The sequence below is a fragment of the Oncorhynchus keta genome, chromosome 28, assembly GCF_023373465.1.
Source record: "Oncorhynchus keta strain PuntledgeMale-10-30-2019 chromosome 28, Oket_V2, whole genome shotgun sequence".
NCBI classification, from domain to species: Eukaryota; Metazoa; Chordata; class Actinopteri; order Salmoniformes; family Salmonidae; genus Oncorhynchus; species Oncorhynchus keta.
The window spans coordinates 70097636-70112546 of NC_068448.1; the positions used below are offsets into that span (position 1 = coordinate 70097636).

Genomic DNA, 14911 nt, shown 5'->3' on the forward strand with positions numbered 1-14911 from the left:
GTTACGATGGTTTGTTTCGAGAACATAATAATAATAATTGAAAGATGATTGGAATCTGTGTGGGTAGCTGGGCAGGTAGGATGACTGACAGTGAAGGTGAACACGGGTCAGGTGACAGAGGAATGGATGAGACTGAGGCAGGAATTCCTTTAATCACAAAGTGGTATATTTACTGGGTAGTTTGTCTGTGCTGCATAACAAAGGAAACAGTAACATGTATCCAATTAAATTCATAATCACAAAGGTCAAATCATAACAATCATTCTCATTATTAACATAATTAGGTAATTCAGTTCGATAATAAGTCAATAGGAATCGTCATTGAGTCATTTAGGCTCATAACTATTCATCATAATCATGAGAATAATAATACAAATAATTCAATCAGTTATCGGTTATTCAATCTATAATCTCCATCAGTTTGATATAACAATTGATCAGTTAATGACGTTTCATATTTGATCCTTTCAGGTTTGTCTTCATATGTACATGTCATTTCATTACATATTAACCATATATCAATTGCATAATTGGCCTGTGATGATCTGTATGGCCGTGATCTGTAACGCCCTGACCTTAGAAATACTTTTTTATGTCTCTTTTTGGTTTGGTCAGGGTGTAATTTGGGTGGGCATTCTATGTCCTTTATTTCTATTTGTGTTACTATGTGTTGGCCGGGTATGGTTCTCAATCAGGGACAGCTGTCTATCATTGTCTCTGATTGGGAATCATACTTAGGTAGCCCTTTCCTTTCAGTGTGGGTAGCTAACTTTGTTTGTGGCACTTCGCCCTGTTAAGCTTCACAGTTGTTTTGTTATTTCTTGTTTTGTTGACGACATTTTAATTAAATAAAATAAAATTTACGCTCACAACGCTGCACCTTGGTCTACTTCCAACGACATCCGTGACAGAACTACCCACCACCAAGGGACCAAGCAGCGTGGTAAGGGGGACTCATGGACTTGGGAGAAATCCTGGACAGTAAGGGACCCTGGAGGCAGGCTGGGGAATATCGGCGCTCAGCGCTCCTGGTCTCCGGTGCGTCTCTTCGGCCCAGGTTATACTGCGCTAGCTCTGCGCACGGTATCCCCAGTTCGCCAGGAGAACCCAGTGCGGCCTGTTCCAGCTCCACGCACGTGCCAGACTAAAGTGGGCATGCAGCCAAGAGGAGCGGTGCAAGTGCTAAGCACCAGAGCTCCCCCACAGCCCGGTTCGACCTGTGCCTGCGCTCTGGAGGTGCCAGGCTAGAGTGGGCATTCAGCCTGGAAGAGTTGTGCCAAGGCTACGCACCAGATCTCCTGTGCTCCCCCACAGCCCGGTTCATCCTGTGCCTCCTCCACAGACCAGGCCTCCAGTAGGTCTCCCCAGCCTGGTTCATCCTGCGCCTCCTCCAATGACCAGGCCTCCAGTAGGTCTCCCCAGCCTGGTTCATCCTGTGCCTCCTCCACGGACCAGGCCTCCAGTAGGTCTCCCCAGCCTGGTTCATCCTGTGCCTCCTCCACGGGCCAGGTCTCCAGTAGGTCTCCCCAGCCTGGTTCATCCCGTGCCTCCTCCACGGACCAGGCCTCCAGTAGGTCTCCCCAGCCTGGTTCATCCTGTGCCTCCTCCACGGACCAGGCCTCCAGTAGGTCTCCCCAGCCTGGTTCATCCCGTGCCTCCTCCACGGACCAGGCTTCCAGTAGGTCTCCCCAGCCTGGTTCATCCTGTGCCTCCTCCACGGACCAGGCCTCCAGTAGGTCTCCCCAGCCTGGTTCATCCTGTGCCTCCTCCACGGGCCAGGTCTCCAGTAGGTCTCCCCAGCCTGGTTCATCCTGTGCCTCCTCCACGGGCCAGGTCTCCAGTAGGTCTCCCCAGCCTGGTTCATCCCGTGCCTCCTCCACGGACCAGGCTTCCAGTAGGTCTCCCCAGCCTGGTGAGTTCGGTGCTTGCTCCATGGGCCAGTCCGGGGCCCGCAGCGAGGATGCCCAGTCCGGGGCCGCAGCGAGGGCCCCCAGTCCGGGGCCCGCAGCGAGGGTCCCCACACCAGAGGCGCCACCAAAGTGGGGTGAGCTAGAGGTGGAGCACCAGAGCCGCCTCCACGGATAGATGCCCACCCGGACCCTCCCCTATAGGTTCAGGTTTTGGCCTGAGTCCGCACCTTTTGGGCGGGGGGTACTGTTACGCCCTGACCTGAGAGAGCCTTTTTATGTCTCTATTTTGGTTTGGACAGGGTGTGATTTGGGTGGGCATTCTATGTTTTGTTTTCTATGTTTCTTTATTTCTATGTTTTGGCCGGGTATGGTTCTCAATCAGGGACAGCTGTCTATCGTTGTCTCTGATTGGGAATCATACTTAGATAGCCCTTTTTCCCTCCTTCAGTGTGGGTAGTTGACTTGTGTTAGTGGCACTTTGCCCTCGTAAGCTTCACGGTTGTTCATTATGTTGGTGTCATTATAATAAACAGAAAATGTACGCGCACCACCCTGCACTTTGGTCTACTTCCAATGACGGCCGTGACATGATCATTGTCCATTTACATTACACAATAGGTTTGAAATGTGCGCTCCGCGGTAATAACTATGAACAATAACTGATGGCTCACTCTCCCGAATGCGACAGATAGTTCAGATGAAAGGGAACAGCTTCAGTGGATTTAGGTTGATTCAGAATGTCTGGATTAGACAGAGTTAAGGAAGAGAATGCAGCGAGGCCGGGCGACGGTGATTTCCTCCTTTTAATGAGTTGAGATCTGTCGGACATTTCCACCTGACCTAATTAAAGCGCCCCTGGCCCAGCTGAGCAAGTGGCCATGAATTAAAGGATGATTCCACCAACTCCATGGGCCTTTTCTACAATAATACATGCCATTTAGCAGACGCTTTTATCCAAATTGACTTAGTCATGCGTGTGTGCATACATACATGTCACGCACAGGTGGTCCCAGGAATGGAATCCGCTATCCTGGTGTTGCAAGAGCCATGCTATACCAACTGAGCTACAGAGGAGCACATTTTTAGTTTGGTTCACTTTCAATGGAGTAGATGGTTGTCACTTCTGGAGTTTGGCCTTGTGACCCCAATGCTGTGTTCCAATGAGCAAACCACTACTCCACCCTAATCCTACCTAATCCTATCATTTATAATAAAAATACATTTGTCTGAATCTACTAATCCAAGGTGAGTAGAGTGTAGAATGGAACGGAATAATAATTTGTACTTTATTCAGTCATGAGTGACAAATGGGAAGGTTTTGCATTTGAGACTTACATTGGTTCCATTTTGCAAGCAACTCAATCAAACGCAACTGAAGGAGGCTATTTGAAAGAAAACAAACACTATTTTAATTCCAGTGTGAAGGAGAGTGAACAAGGGCAAGGAAGAGAATACTTTTTGGAGGGGAATGCAGCCCATGACTGGTACAACAAGTCCACCACAAGTCACTATGTCTATGACTAGCCACTTAAAAGTCTGGTGAAGTGCCTAGAGCATGGGTGTCAAACTCTGGCCCGTGGGCCAAATTTGGCCCGCGGGGTAATTATATTTGGCCCGCGAGACAATACCAAATTACTACTAGAGCTGGCCCGCCGGTATTATACAGCGCATTCACCACTAATACTACGAATCCCATAATGCTCTGCTGTTTTCGCGCGCCAATCAGGACAGGACCCAGAAACGCTCTCTCCTCTGTGACAGTAGTCATAGCAACATAGACGCTACAACTGTCAGCGAGCTAACCCTTCCCAAAAATGGCGAAAAGAAAGGCAGAAAACAGGAGCTTTCTGGACTAGTGGGAGGCAGAATATCTGTTTACATATGTAAAAGACAAACCTGTTTGTCTTGTTTGTGGAGTCAACGTGGCTGTAAGTAAGGAGTACAACATTAGACGACACTATGAAACGAAACACCATGACAAATAAAAGGACCTGGACATGACTCAAAGGAGCCAGAAAGTAGAGGAGATGAAAAGAAGTTTGGTTTCACAACAGAATATGTTTAAAAAAGCCACATCACAAAGCGAGGCTGCTGTAAAGGCTAGTTATATAGTGGCAGCAGAGATCGCAAAATCAGCCCGGCCCTTTAATGAGGGAGAGTTCATGAAAAAGTGCATGATGAAGGTTTGTGACCTCGTATGCCCAGAGAAAAACAAGCATTTTCAAACGTGAGCCTGAGCAGGAACACAGTAGCTGATCGCACATGTGATCTTGCCACCAATCTGTATGACCAGCTGATGGAAAAGGGAAAAAGATTTTGTTGCGTTCAGAACTGCGACGCATCTGATACTGCTCAGCTGTCAGTCTTCATCCGTGGAGTGGACTCAAATCTGTGTGTTACGGAGGAGCTATTAGGATTCAAATCAATGCATGGCACAACCACAGGAAAGGAAATCTTTGAGGAGGTTTCCAAATGTGTAACTGAAATAAAGCTGCCGTGGGATAAACTCGTTGGATTAACGACAGATGGTGCGCCAGCGATGTGCGGTAAAAAGAGTGGACTGGTGGGCATGGTTCGGGAGAAGATGCGGGAAGAGAACTGTGCAGGTGAGCTAACTGTTTACCACTGCATCATACATCAGGAAGCACTGTGTGCCAAAGCCCTAAAGATGGAACATGTTATGACCACAGTAACACAGGTAGTTAACTTTATAAGAGCCAAAGGTCTAAATCACCGCCAGTTTAAATCTTTTCTGGAGGAGTGTGGTTCGGAATACGCAGACGTGCAGTATCACACAGAGGTGAGATGGCTAAGCAGAGGAAAAGTACTGAACAGATGTTTCGAGCTGCGTGAGGAAATATGTCAATTCCTGGAAACCAAAGGGAAGGATACAGCAGAGCTCCGGGAGCAAAAGTTCCTGTGTGAGCTGGCCTTTTCTCTGTGACATCTCGAGCCATCTCGATGCGCTGAACCTGCAGCTTCAGGGGCGGGGGCGCATCATCACAGACATGTACGCTGCAGTGAGGCCCTTCAAAACTAAACTGTGCCTGTGGGAGAATCAGATGCTGCAAGGAAACCCTTGCCATTTTCCCTGCTGCCAATCCATAAAAGCGCAGATCTCTCTACCGCCGTGTTCCCATGCGCACAGTTTGCTGAAAAACTCAGTGTTCTCGCCTCTGAGTTTAGCCGGCGATGCCCAGAAATGCAAGTTTGAACTGCTTAGTAATCCCTTCGCAGTTGATGTGGAAAATGCACCAACCAACATCCAAATGGAGCTGATTGAACTCCAGTGCAACGACACGCTGAAGTCAAAGTATGATGCTGTGGGCGCCGCACAGTTTCCACGGTTCATCCCTGACACAATGCCTCAGCTCCACACCCAAGCTGCTCAGATGCTCTCCATGTTCGGCAGCACTTATCTATGCGAGCAACTTTTCTCCTCGATGAAGATGACCAAAACAACTCATAGGAGACGTCTGACTGATGAACATCTTCGCTCGATACTGAGGATTTCTTCAGCTCAGAGCTTGAGCCCAGACATTGATGAACTAGCATCCAAGAAGAGATGCCAGGTATCTGGCTTGGGCACATCAGATTAGACCAGTGTGCAATAATTAACGTTTTCTTAATGCACTTTTTCTTGCTACAAGGCATGGGCTTGAATGGTTGATTGATTTAATATCATTTTATTTGTCAAATTATTAGCCAGTGGAAAAAGTTGATATTGGTATTTAAATCAGAAGGCTGCAAATAGAAAAGAGGCATACAATTTTTATTTAAATTTGATTTATTTAATAAATGAATGCCATTGATGTGTTTTTTCATTTGAAATTCGATTTTGCATGTCTCCACTATTAAATTATATATTGTATGGTAATAAGCGATGCTTGTTCCATATTCAATGTTAAAGCAAAACTTGTTTGGGTCCATATTAAAAGGTTAATTTGTTCAATGTTGGCCCGTGACTTTGTTCAGGTTTTACATTTTGGCCCACTGGGTATTTGAGTTTGACACCCCTGGCCTAGAGGATTGTATTGATTCTGCTTGGGCTCATCAAGGAAGATGTACTCCATCGTCTGCATGTCAATAAGGTCTGCGATTAGAACCTCTGGGAGTGAGAGCTGATTAGTGATACCTACTTCACTGTGATCTTCTTGCTTTGTTGGATAGCCAGAAAGGAGGATGTGTGTATGCCATGCATTGGATGAAAAGGTATTAATTAGTATAACAGTAGCTCATTAGTATAACGTGGACTTTCTGTTCTCAGTTGACTGTTTGAATGGTGTGTCTGTCATTTCTTTTGAAACCTCTTCTTGAACATCTCTAAGGGCTATGTTGTTATAAATGAAGATGTATGTTGATCTAGCTAGGTCCTTTTCAAACTCAGATTTGAAAGGTCGTCTCTCCTGTCTTTGTAGCAGTGTTCAGATGCTTGCTACAACAATAAAGGATTATCTTTGTTTTAAAACAAACAACTTTCCAGCTATATCTATCCTCCTAACTCCATTACTGCTGATTCAGACTTACACAATCATCTCTTAATCATCTGAATAACCTACTGTGTTAAATGAGGCCTCTCCTCCTGGTTACCCTAGTGACCATCTCCCTCGCGCATCCCGCAAAGGCGGAGGTGTTGCTAACATGGCAAATTTCAATTTAGAAAAAACAAAATCACTGCGTTTTCATCTTTTGAGTTTCTAGTCATGAAACCTGAAATCTATGCAGCCTCCTCAATCACTTTTTATAGCTACTGTTTACAGGCCTACTGGGCCATATTCAATGTTCCTCACTGAGTTCCCTGAATTCCTATCGGACCTTGTAGTCATGGCAGATAATATTCACATTTTTGGTGACGTTAATATTCCCATGGAAAAGTCCACAGACCCACTCCAAAAGGCTTTCGGAGCCATCATTGACTCAGTGGGTTTTGTCCAACATGCCACAGTCTGGACCAAGTTTTGTCCCGTGGAATAAAGACTGTGGATCTTAATGTTTTTCCTCATAATCCTGGACTATCAGACAACCATTTTATTACGTTTGCAATTGCAACAAATAATCTGCTCAGACCCCAACCAAGGATCATCAAAAGCCGTGCAATAAATTCTCAGACAACCCAAAGATTCCTAGATATACCTTCCAGACTCCCTCCACCGACCCAAGGACGTCAGAGTACAAAAATTGGTTAACCACCTAACTGAGGAACTAAATGTAACCTTGCGTAATACCCTAGATGCAGTCGTACCCGTAAAAACTAAAAACATTTGTCATAAGAAACTAGCTCCCTGGTATACAGAAAATACCCGAGCCCTGAAGCAAGCTTCCAGAAAATTGGAATGGAAATGGCGCTACACCAAACTGGAAGTCTTCCAACTAACTTGGAAAGACAGTACCGTGCAGTATCGAAGAGCCCTCACTGCTGCTCAATCAACTTAATTGAGGAGCATATGAACAATTCAAAATGTATTTTTGATACTGTTGCAAAGCTAACTAAAAAGCAGCATTCCCCAAGAGAGGATGGCTTTCACTTCAGCAGTGATAAATTCATGAACTTCTTTGACGAAAAAGATCATGATCATTAGAAAGCAAATTACAGACTCCTCTTTAAATCTGCGTATTTCTCCAAAGCTCAGTTGTCCCGAGTCTGCACAACACTGCCAGGACCTAGGATCAAGGGAGACACTCAAGTGTTTTAATACTATATTTTTTGACACATTGATGAAAATAGTCTTGGCCTCTAAACCTTCAAGTTGCATACTGGACCCTATTCCAACTAATCTACTGAAAGAGCTGCTTCCTGTGCTTGGCCCTCCTATGATGAATATAATAAACAGTTCCCTATCCACTTGATGTTGAAAAATCCAAACCTTGACCAAGAAAATATTTTTTAAACTATTGGCCTATATCGAATCTCCCATTCCGCTCAATTTTTTTTGTAATAGATGTTGCACCACAACTCACTGCCTTCCTGAAGACAAACAATGTATGCGAAACGCTTCAGTCTGGTTTTATACCCCATCATAGCACTGAGACTGCATTCGTGAAGGTGGTAAATTACCTTTTAATGGCGTCAGACCAAGGCTCTGCATTTGTCCTTGTGCTCCTAGACCTTAGTGTTGCTTTTGATACCATCAATCGCCACATATTTTTGGAGAGATTGGAAACCCAAATTGGTCTACACGGACAAGTTCTGGCCTGGTTTAGATCTTATCTGTCGGAAAGATATCAGTTTGTCTCTGTGGATGGTTTGTCTTCTGACAAATCAACTGTAAATGTCGGTGTTCCTCAAGGTTCCGTTTTAGGACCACTATTGTTTTCACTATATATTTGACCTCTTGGTGATGTCATTCGGAAACGTAATGTTAACTTTCACTGCTATGCGGACAATACAAAGCTGTACATTTCGATGAAACATGGAAAAGCCCCATAATTGCCCTCCCCGGAAGCCTGTGTTTCAGACACAAGGAAGTGGATGGCGGCAAATGTTTTAATTTTAAACTCAGACAAAACAGAGATGCTAGATCTAGGTCCCAAGAAACAAAGAGATATTATATTGGATCTGACAATTAATCATGATGGTTGTACAGTAATCTCAAATAAAACTGTGAAGGACCTCAGCGTTACTCTGGACCTCTCTTTTGATGAACATATCAAGAATATTTCAAGAACAGCTTTTTTCCATCATCGTAACATTGCAAAAATGAGAAACTTTCTGCTAAAATCTTGACCAGAACCAAAAACATTAATCATAGTACTCCAGTGCTAGCCTGTCTACACTGGCTTCCTGTAAAGGCTGGGGCTGATTTCAAGGTTTTATTGCTAACCTACCTATTTTTCCAATTTGGTCCTGTCGTACATACCTACTCGTACGCTATGGTCACAAGACGCAGGCCTCCTTACTGTCCCTAGAATTTCTAAGCAAACAGCTTGAGGCAGGACTTTCTCCTAGAGCTCCATTTTTATAGAATGGTCTGCCTATCTATGTGAGAGACGCAGACTTGGTCTCGACCTTTAACCTTTCTGGCGGATGTTCCGCTAGTGACCCACCTCGACAACATCCGGTTGAAATACAGTAATTGAAATATAGAAATAGTCATAATAAACATTCATAAAAAAACACAAGTGTTATACATCGGTTTAAAGATTAACCTTTTGTTAATCCAGCCGCTTTGTCAGATTTCAAAAAGGCTTTACGGCGAAAGCATACCATGCGATTATCTGAGGACAGCGCTTCGCTTACAAAAGCATACAAACATTTTACAACCAAGTAAAGGAATTACAAAAGTCGGAAATAGCGCTAAAATGAATCACTTACCTTTGAAGATCTTCATATGGTTGCAGTGACAAGAGTCCCAGATCCACAATAAATGTTTGTTTTGTTCGATAAAGTCCCTCTTTAAACCCCCAAAACTCTATTTGTTGGCGCTTTTTGTTCAGTAATCCACTGGCTCCAAGGAGGTCAAAACATGCAGACAAATACATCCTAATAGTACCGGTAAAGTTTGACGAAACATGTCAAACGATGTTTAGAATTAATCCTCAGGTTGTCAATTGTCTAAATAATCTATAATATTTCAACTGGACAATAGCGTATTTAATAGAAAGGAAAAACAACAAAGGGCGCGCAATCGTTCACGCTTGCAAACCAGCTCTGCATTCTTCCTCAGTCCACTGACAAAAAGGGTCTCATTCTTCTTTATTTTTCAGGAAATAAGCCTGAAACAATGTCTAAAGACTGTTGACATCTAGTGGAAGTCATAGGAACTGCAATCTGGGTCCTAACCCATTAGATACGGTATATGCATTCAATTGAAAATACCCACATAAAAAAAATCCCACTTCCTGGATGGATTTTCCTCAGGGTTTTGCCTGCCATATCAGTTCTGTTATACTCACAGACATTATTTGAACAGTTTTGCATATTCTAGCTTCTGGGCCTGAGTAACAGGCAGTTTACTTTGGGCACGCTTCTCATCCAGACGTCAAAATACTGCCCCCAAGCCATAAGAAGTTTTCAGTTTTTATTGAAGACTCATCTCTTCAGTAGGTCCTATAATTGAGTGTAGTCTGGCCCAGGGGTGTGAAAGTGAACGGAAAGGTACTGTAGCGACGAACCGCCCTTGTTGTCTCTGCCCGGCCAGTTCCTCTCTCTCCACTGGGATTCTCTGCCTCTACCCTATTACGGGGGCTGAGTCACTGGCTTACTGGTGCTCTTCCATGCCGTCCCTAGGAGGGGTGCGTCACTTGAGTGGGTTGAGTCACTGACGTGTCCTTCCTGTCTGGGTTGGCGCCCCCCTTGGGTTCGTGCCGTAGGGGAGATCTTTATGGGCTATACTCGGCCTTGTCTCAGGGTAGTAAGTTGGTGGTTGAAGATATCCCTCTAGTGGTGTGGGGGCTGTGCTTTGGCAAAGTGGGTGGGGTTATATCCTGCCTATAACCCCGGACAGGGCCACAGTGTCTCCCGGCCCCTCCTGTCTCAGCCTCCAGTGTTTATGCTGCAATAGTTTGTGTCGGGGGGCGAGGGTCAGTCTGTTATATCTGGAGTATTTCTCCTTTCTCATCCAGTGTCTTGTGTGAATTTAAGTATGCTCCCTCTAATTCTCTCTCTCGCTTTCTTCTCTCGGGGGACCATGCCCCAGGACTACCTGGCCTGATGACTCCTTGCTGTCCCCAGTCCACCTGGTCATGCTGCTGCTCCAGTTTCAACTGTCCTGCCTGGACTCTCTCTACTGCACCTGCTGTCTCTAACTCTGAATGATCGGCTATGTAAAGCTAACTTACATTTACTCCTTAGGTGCTTTACCTGTTGCACCCTCTACAACCACTGTGATTATTATTATCTGACTCTGCTGGTCATCTATACACATTTGAACATCTTGGCCATATTCTGTTATAATCCCCACTCGGCACAGCCAGGAGAGGACTGGCCACCCCTCAGAGCCTGGTTCCTCTCTAGGTTTCTTCCTAAGTTCTGTCCTTTCTAGGGAGTATTTCCTAGCCACCGTGCTTCTACATCTGCATTGCTTGCTCTTTGGGCTTTTAGGCTGGGTTTCTGTACAGCACTTTGTGACATTGGCTGATGTAAAAAACAAAGGCTTTATAAATAAATTTGATTGATTGATTAATACTGGCTGTCTTTGACAGTATTGGTTGAATGAGTTCACAGTCTTGTTGTGCATACCAGAATATGTTTTATCACTGACAGTTCCAGAAGAATCTGATTAACATCAGATTCAGAAGATTTCCCACACCTCCAAGCTCTGTCCACATGGCACCAAAATAATGTTGTTTCAACTGGAAAAAAGGCAGCACTCCAGATTGATTGCCTATCTATCTGGAGCTCCAGCTCATTCTCAATCCTTGCTGAAAGTTCGATCAGATAGCACCCCATCTCTGGCTCCTTGCCTAGAGGTACTCTGTATTTTCAGCCCAATGATGCCCATCACCCTTAGACATGTCTTAGATTACAGCAAAAAGAGCCTCAGGCCTTTTCCATACTGAAAGTCTAATCCACCACCCCTTGTTTTCTATTTCTCCTTAGCCTCTGGGATCTCCTCGCCCCCCTCAACTCCTCCAACGCAGTCCGTCAAGCAGCCGCCGGCGTTCCTGCTGGAGGCCTATCGGAGTGAACCGGAGAGGCCGGAGGCACGGATGCGCTCCTACTCTTCCCCGCCAGACACCGGGCAACGCTTCAGTCTACCCTGCACCAAACCACCCATGACTCCCTCCGCCCCCATCTCTACCTCACAATCACAACCAGTGAGTACTACCCCACTGCTAAAACACCCCTAAACATCCCATTGAAATAGGGTGCAACTGAACAGTCTAACTCATATTCCTCTTCTTCAACTGCACTGATCTGACAACACAGGATAGTTGAAAGCAATATGGCAATGGTTGGTTTTCACTTCTCCTCTCAGATGAGTGCAGAAGAGGAGAGGAAGCCAACTGAAGACTATTGAGATTCACCTATAAAGTCAGCCCTGGTGGTTGTCCCCTCCTGTTATGCATGGATGGAAAGCAACAACTCACGGCACAATGCCTTTTCCCCCGCATGTGACCTAATTTTTGGTGTAAGCCTATGTACTGACATGTACCGTGCATTCGGAAAGTATTGAGACAACTTCCCTTTTATCACATTTTGTTATGTTACAACCTTAATTCTAAAATGCATTTTTAAAAAATGTCCTCGTCAATGTACACACAATAGCCCATAACGACAAAGCGAAAACAGGTTTTTAGAAATGTCTGAATACCTTATTTACATAAGTATTCAGGCACCTATGAGACTCGAAATTGAGCTCAGGTGCATCCTGTTCCCATTGATCTTCCTTGAAAGGTTTCTACACCTTGACTGGAGTCTACCTGTGGTAAATTCAATTGATTGGACATGATTTGGAAAGGCACCTGTCTATATAAGGTCTCGCAGATCTGACAGTGCATGTCAGAGCAAAAACCAAGCCATGAGGTCAAAGGAATTGTCCGTAGAGCTCCGAGACAGGATTGTTTCGAGGCACAGATCTGGGGAAGGGTACGATAAAATAATTCCGGATTGAAGGTCCCCAAGAAGAACATCCCAGAAGGACAACCATCCCTGCAGCACTCCACCAATCAGGCCTTTAGGGTGGAGTGGCCAGACGGAAGCCACTCCTCAGTAAAAGGCACATGACAGCCCACTTGGAGTTTGCCAAAAAGCACCCAAAGGACTCTCCGACCATGAGAAACAAGATTCTCTAGTCTGATGAAACCAAGATTGAACTCCTTGGCCTGAATGCCAAGCGTCACATCTGGAGGAAACTAGGCAATATCCCTACGGTGAAGCATGGTGGTGGCAGCATCATGCTGTGGGGATGTTTTTCAGCGGCAGGGACGGGGAGACTAGTCAGGATTGAGGGAAAAATTAACAGAGCAAAGTACAGAGTTCCTTGTTGAAAACCTTCTCAGGACCTCAGACTAGAGCGAAGGTTTACCATCCAACAGGACAACAACCCTAAGCACACGGCCAAGACAACACAGTGGCTTTGGGACATGTCTCTGAATGTCCTTGAGTGGTCCAGCCAGAGCCCGGAATTGAACCTGATCAAACATCTCTGGAGAGACCTGAAAATAGCTGTGCAGCGACGCTCCCCAGTATATATATATATATATGCCATTTAGCAGACGCTTTTATCCAAAGCGACTTACAGTCATGTGTGCATACATTCTACGTATGGGTGGTCCCGGGAATCGAACCCACTACCCTGGCGTTACAAGCGCCATGCTCTACCAACTGAGCTACAGAAGGACCAGTCAACCTGAAAAAGCTTGAGAGGATCTGCAGAGAAGAATGGGAGAAAATACAGGTGTGCCAAGCTTGTAGCTTCATACCAAAGAAGAATCAAGGCTGTAATCGCCCAAAGGTGCTTCAACAAAGTACTGAGTAAAGGGTCTGAATACTTATGTGATTTTAAAGAACATTTGCATACATTTCTAAAAACCGGCTTTTACTTTGTGATTACGGTATTTTGTGTAGATGTGAAAAAATAAACATTTGAATCAATATTGAAATGAGTAACGTAACAAAATGTGGAAAAAGTCAAGATGTCTGAAAACTTTATGAATGCACTGTATGTGTAACTAACTAACACACACACACACACCAATTATTTAGTCATTCTTTTTTTGTGTGTAAATTTTATTTTGTATATATTGTACCAGTCAAGTTTGGACACACCTATACATTCCAGAGTTTTTCTTTATTTTTTTTACTATTTTCTATATTGTAGAATAGTGAAGATTTCAAAATGATGAAATAGCACATATGGAATCATGTAAACAAATCAAAATATATTTGGGATTCTTCAAAGTAGCCACCCTTTGCCTTGACAGCTTTGTACACTCTTGGCATTCTCTCACCTGGAATGCATTTCAATTAACAGGTGTGCATTAAGTTAATTTGTGGAATTTCTTTCCTTCTTAGTGTGTTTGAGACTATCAGTTGTGTTTTGACAAGGTAGCGGTGGTATACAGAAGATAGTCCTATTTGGTAAAAGACCAAGTCCATATTATGGCAAGAACAGCTCAAATAAGCAAAGAGAAATAACAGTCCATCATTACTTTAAGACATGAAGGTCAGTCAGTCCAGAAAATTTCAAGAACTTTGACGGTTTCTTCAAGTGCAGTTGCAAAAACCATCAAGCGCTATGATGAAACTGGTTCTCATGAGGACCGCCACAGGAAAGGAAGACCCAGAGTAACCTCTGCTGCAGGGGATAAGCTCATTATCCTCAGTTACTTGACTGAGGATACCAGAAATTTCAGCACAAATAAATGCTTCACAGAGTTCAAGTAACAGACACATCTCAACATGAACTGTTCAGAGGAGACTAGCTCAATTAGGCCTCCATGGTCGAATTGCTGCAAAGAAACCACTACTAAAGGACACCAATAAGAAGAAGAGACTTGCTTGGGCCAAGAAACACGAGCAATGGACATTAGACTAGTGGAAATCTGTCATTTGGTCTGATTGGAGATTTTTGGTTCCAACCACCTTGCCTTTGTGAGACGCAGAGTAGGTGAACCAAGGATCTCCCCATGTGTGGTTCCCACCGTGAAGCATAGAGTTAGAGGTGTGATGGTGTGGGGGTGGTGACACTGTCAGTGATTTATTTTATTTATTCAAGGTGGGACTATCATTTGTTTTTCAACAGGACAATGACCCAACACACCTCCAGGCTGTGTAAGGGCTATTTGACCAAGAAGGGGAGTGATTGAGTGCTGCATCAGATGACCTGGCCTCCACAATCACCCGACCTCAACCCAATTGAGATGGTTTGGGATGAGTTGGACCGCAGGGTGAAGGAAAAGTAGCCAACAAGTGCTCAGCATATGTGGGAACTCCTCCAAGACTTTTGGAAAATTATTCCAGGTGAAGCTGGTTGAGAGAATGCCAAGAGTGTGCAAAGCTGTCAACAACTTTGACGAATCTGAAATCTAAAATATATTTTGATTCATCACTTTTTTGG

The 14911-nt window shown here is 44.5% G+C and overlaps 1 protein-coding gene across 5 annotated transcripts in view; it reads left to right on the plus strand.

The window, feature by feature from the left end:
* LOC118361754 (5'-AMP-activated protein kinase subunit gamma-1) overlaps positions 1-14911 on the plus strand; it is a 146064-nt gene that overhangs the window by 84260 nt on the left and 46893 nt on the right. For all 5 annotated transcript variants that reach the window (XM_052483759.1, XM_052483761.1, XM_052483762.1 and 2 more), the window contains one exon: positions 11449-11666. In XM_052483759.1, coding sequence (XP_052339719.1) covers positions 11449-11666 — 218 coding nt within the window. The remainder of the gene's footprint in view (positions 1-11448; positions 11667-14911) is intronic.